The 5,566-nt window shown below is 33.8% G+C and overlaps 1 protein-coding gene across 1 annotated transcript; it reads left to right on the top strand.

Annotated features, from left to right (window-relative positions):
* The first annotated feature begins 435 nt into the window (after positions 1 to 435).
* On the top strand, positions 436 to 4,474 carry LOC100783961 (B3 domain-containing transcription factor FUS3). Its single transcript, XM_003548878.5, has 6 exons — positions 436 to 1,398; positions 3,028 to 3,117; positions 3,232 to 3,332; positions 3,521 to 3,567; positions 3,663 to 3,739; positions 3,916 to 4,474. Exons 1-6 carry the CDS (start codon positions 982 to 984, stop codon positions 4,198 to 4,200), a joined length of 1,017 nt encoding a protein of 338 aa, XP_003548926.1. The 5' UTR covers positions 436 to 981; the 3' UTR covers positions 4,201 to 4,474.
* The last annotated feature ends 1,092 nt before the right edge of the window (positions 4,475 to 5,566 follow it).

Below are 5,566 nucleotides of genomic sequence, written 5' to 3'. Positions count from 1 at the left end.
CCCATGCAATGCACCCAGTTTTTTTTTTTCTTCTCAACTTTGAAATATACTACATACATAGCACCTTCCCCAAACTCCTCCTCCTGAATTTAAGCAAGAAAGATAAATAGAGAGAGGGTGTTTGTGAGTGGGTTTTTATTTAAAAGATGAAAGAAGAAAGAGTGAAAGTATAAGTAGTCCAATGCAAATCCAAAAACGGCATTGATTTCTGTTGTAAGTTTCAGAACTTTAGCAACAGGTGGAGGGTGTTATCGACCACCATGTTTCCTGTGTCTTCACCATCCATCCGTCACTCACTGCTTGGACAATCTCTAACCACCACCACCACACCATGGCACCAAACCCTATGCCACAAACTTAACCCTGGTTTGCACCACACCCCCTATTCACACGCAGCCACATTATCATCATCGTTCATATCATATCACACTCTCTTTATTAATGTAGCCAGCAGAAAGTGCCAAATCCAAAACCAACAACCCATGAATCCAATCCTCACATTTGGTAACCAAAACTCATTAACCCATATCATTTAGATAAAGAGAGAGAAAGAGTGGTGTGTTTCAATTCATTTATATTATTATGGTAAAAGTAAAAGGAAGCAAAGGGAGAGGAGTGAATGCAGGAAGCACAAATGTCATAAAAACCAGACTCTTATAATCACAAAAAACCTTGCTAAAAATAGAAAAAATCCAAAAAAAGAAAAAAGAAAAGAAAAGAGTGAGAGAGAGAGAGAATTTGGGTTGGGTTGTTGTTGGGTTGGGTGAAGAGAAGAGTGAAAGAGAGTCCACCATTGATCTCTTAAACACCAAACCCCACACCCATTTCGTGAGTGCCGAGCGTCGTTCTATCTATTTTTTTCTCTGCCTGCTGCACACACACTGAGACTGAGAGAAAGAGAACCAACTACTACAGTCACAGAAAACCAAAAAAACACTGTGTGTGTGTGTTTGTGTGTCAAAAAAAAAAAACCCTAAGCTAATGATGATGGATCCGCGACAGCGAGAGAAGCTACTTCACAAAACCGAGGCCTGTGCTTTCGTGGCAGGTGTTGTTCCGGAGCTTTCCCTTGTCACCGTTCCAGGGAACAACAACAACACCAACAACGTTAACAACAACAACAACAACGTTTCTCATTCTCAATCTCACCGGTCGGGTCGGATCCATGAAAACCACCACCACCACCACCTTGGTCTCGTGGCTGCTGTCACCACCACCTTCGGAACTGTTCACAGGAAGAAAAGGATGGCCAGACAAAGAAGATCCACTAACCCCACTTTGTTGATGAACCCTCTCATCAACAACAACAACAACAAGTCTGGTTCTTCTCTTCCTTCGCCAAGTACTGCTTCCTCCTCGCACGTGCCACTCTCCTCCTCAACTCTCCCGCCCGCACGTGTGAGTTGCCCCTTTCAAATTTGTTTCTTTCTCTCGATCTCATCTTATATACCTACACACATAGCTTGATTCTCAATTTGTTTGTTTTGTTATATCTTATATAACTTTTAACAAAAAATTCCTCTCCTTTTCAATCTCTAATTTTTTCGGATCTCGTAAATTAATTGTTTTTCTCAATCTTATGTAGATTCAGAGTTTCATATCGATAATTCGCATAATAATTGGAATTTTATCTCGATAATTTATGTATATCTTTAATTTTTTTATTAGTATGTTAATTATCAAGATAAAACTCCAATTCTTTTTAGAAACTTAAAGAATTGTATTTAAGATTTATTCTTTTGTGTTTTCTTAATATGGTTGTGTGTATTTGTCTCGTGATTCTCGTACTTATTTAAATAGTTTTTACGATAATCTTTTCCGATGCTAAACGTAAAGTTCTTTAATATACATACATAGTATTAGTATATCTTTATTGTTGAGTTATTTTAGTGCCATACCTGTTTGAACATAGCATATATAATTTAATTGCTTGATCTTTAATTTTGGGATTGCTACGTGTGAAGGGTGGGAAGGGTGAGAACGGAGGGCAAAAGTGGCACTCTGGTCAAGAAATGAACAAGAGTATTTTTTTTATATATATATTAATCTCCCCACCGAAAAAAAGACTAAAAGGAAACACAATATATGAAGAACTACATCTAGAAGAGAATCTCTTTCGAAAACAAGTTAAATGAAATGAAAAGTGAAGGCGTCATGGGCTATTATTTTCTTTTGAAACTTTTTGTAACTCAGTTTTGTGTAGTAAATTAAGTCGCTAAACACAAGTCAGACACACTTTGATTTCCTTGCTAGCTTGCGAATCTTGGAACCTTGTGTCAGATTGTGCAACCAAAAAATATATATGTACAAACACACGTAAAAAGGGGAAGACTTTTATCGCGCTACTAAAAGGAGCATGATCAATATAAGTACGGAATTAGCCTCAAAATGGATATATATAAATTTCACTCATCTGATATCTTTATTTGGTTAATGGTTAAAACAACTCTTATATATATTAAAAACATTATGTGGAGTTACCTAAGTTTCTATCTTCAAACTTAGTAGGACATTAACTTTATTTGAGATTTTTCTTTCTTCTTCTTCTTTTTTTTTACTTTATTGGGGTGGGAAAGAGCTACAGGAGAAGAGTGAAATTTTGGTTATTAATTACAAAATTGCCAAATATAGTACTACTACATAATACATGGTTACTCTTATTATATTACCTCTGATGTTAATGTTCATATCCTTTAGTGGTGTGTAGAGAATTTTTTTTAAAAAAAAAGTGACGATATTGGTGGTTATTGACGGCTTCATATTTGGGAATTTGTGTATTCAAGACATCCATAAAGCATGCGGGACAATGCTTTGGGTACTCTGCCTCTATACCACTATTAGTATATTGACTTGATGTCCTTATGCTGGACATGGCAGCATTGATGTCTTAGTTACGCAAAATTAGCATGTTTTGTCATAATTATTTATAATTTGCTCCACCTTTTAGGTAAATATGCCTTAGTTCCATGTTGTTTTTATATGAGATTGATAACAGAAATTGCCTAATTTCATTTACTTTGCTTTTAGGAAATCGATCAAAGAAGGTTGAGATTCCTTTTCCAGAAGGAGTTAAAGAACAGTGATGTTAGCTCCCTTAGGAGAATGATATTGCCAAAGGTTTGGCCTAACTATGTCAATAACTCTTTACAATAATAATGTCTCTACTTGATTTCTATTCCTTTATGAGCCTAGCTATAATAATGAATTGCGCAACAAATTATAAACTTGCAGAAAGCAGCAGAGGCTTTCCTTCCAGCTCTTGAATCCAAAGAAGGAATTGTAATCAGCATGGATGATATAGATGGTCTTCATGTATGGAGTTTCAAGTACAGGTCTGCTATATATATGGTTGGTTTATCTGGATGGTGTAAAAATAAACTAAAAATTGAATACATAGTCACAGTGTTTTAGCACGACGAAAATTGATATTAGTTGAGAATACAATTTAAGGTTACTTTTAGTTAATTGATACTGACAATTCAAAGTTATAGGTTATTGTGTTTCTATTTGAATAATGCAGGTTTTGGCCTAACAATAACAGTCGGATGTATGTACTTGAAAATACTGGTAACTAACTACTTCATTTACTAAAAGTAATGTTCTAACTTTTGGAAAAGGTTAAATTTTGGTTGCGAAATATCTTATGCCGAATGTTTTCTCAGGAGACTTTGTCAACACACATGGCCTTCGCTTTGGAGATTCCATTTTGGTTTACCAAGATAGTGAAAACAACAATTATGTATGCCCCGCCAGAAAGTTCATTTTTAGAACGATTTCTGTATTAATTTCAAAATATAGTTATGCTCATTTTTCCGTACATTCTATTAAGCCTTTTTAATAGAACTAACTTATAAGTGTTTTTTATTGCGCTAACTTTCTAATTTTGTATCGTCTGCACATTACATTTCTGCACAGGTTATTCAGGCGAAAAAGGCTTCTGATCAGGATGAATTTATGGAAGAAACTAGTGATACCATCAATGATATCTTCCTTAATGATTATGAAGTGAACAAACCTGGTTGCTTCAATGTAACCTATCCTGCAGTGAATGATACAGGCATGTCATTCATATATGAGACTACCTTCTCAAATGACTCCCCTCTTGATTTTTTGGGTGGATCAATGACCAATTTTTCAAGGATTGGACCAGTTGAAACCTTTGGCTCTGTTGAGAATTTGTCACTTGATGACTTCTATTAAAGGCATCAAATCACAAAGGAAGCATTAACATGGTACCAAGACTAGCACTATTAAGTGTGTGCTTCTTTATTTTGGTACTAAAGAAACATATAAAGTGTGCTTTGTTGTTGTCGTGGTCATGACCATGAGAGAATTTGTGTAGAATAAAAGAGTAGCCATGCCAATGGGCATGTTTCCTGTTCCTCTCTCTTGAACAAGTGGGAGTGCTCTATCATGTATTCCTTATATTTTTAATTTGCTGAACAGCATCTATATAAATTATTTTGAAAGTTCATTATAAATCATATATACAATATTATGCAAGTAAATCATGTAGGGGGGGAATTATTTTGTATGTTTGGAATACCAAAGTGACCAATACATCATGTTTTGTGTCTTCCTTTGCTTTGGAAGCACTATGATTCATTTAGTTTTTTTTTTTTTTACAAGAACAACTCTATATATTACTTATAATTTTAGTTGGATGAAATATATGATTTCGATTTATGTTCATTATAATCGACATATCGAATAAGCTCTAAGTAAATGTTAAGAGAGACCCCTATTTGCAGTAACACTTAGTTAATTTTAGAGTACTATCATGGTTGAGGGATTGGATAAAACCTATATGCAAAGGTAAAATTTTAGTTTTAATTGGAAATCAATACTAAATGATCTTATAGAATTGTATTCAAGTTTTGTCTTGTAAATGGAATTTGAAAAAATTATAAATTTATTCAATACTATTTTTTTGTTACACTTTTTTATACTACTTTTTAATACGCTTTACAATAAGAAAATTATGTGTTTGTGATCGATCCATACCAATGGACAGTGGTATTAAGTCATTCAAGAAAGTGTTATTAAGTCATTCAAGAAAGTGTTAGAATTGCTAATGTAAGAGTCTGATACATATTTTTTAATTTTTTTGTGTGTGTTTCTTTAGTCTTGACCTTCTCTTCTCCTGAGTGTTGCTTTCTCCTCACACATGTCACTCTCCTCCGCAACTATTCCACCGGCACGTGAGTTGTCCCTTTTATATTTCTTTCTTTCTCTTGATCTCATCTTACACACATACATAAATAGTTTGATTCTCAATATGGTTGTTTTGTTATATCTTTGATTGTTGTCTTTTCTCTTAATTTTTTTGTTGCCCCCATTTTTTATTCTTCTTTTCAATCTTTATAATTTTTTTTTCATATCTCATAAATTAAGCACTATGATTTATTTAGTTTTTTTTTATATAATAACAGCTCTATGATATATTACTTATAATTTTAGCCGGATGAAATATATGATTTCGATTTATGTTCGTTATAATTGACATATTGAATGCAAAGGTAAAATTTTAGTTCAAATTGGAAATCAATGTTAGAACTTGCTGATC

Source organism: Glycine max, chromosome 16, assembly GCF_000004515.6.
Source record: "Glycine max cultivar Williams 82 chromosome 16, Glycine_max_v4.0, whole genome shotgun sequence".
NCBI classification, from domain to species: Eukaryota; Viridiplantae; Streptophyta; class Magnoliopsida; order Fabales; family Fabaceae; genus Glycine; species Glycine max.
This window is presented reverse-complemented; position numbering and strand designations above follow the sequence as displayed.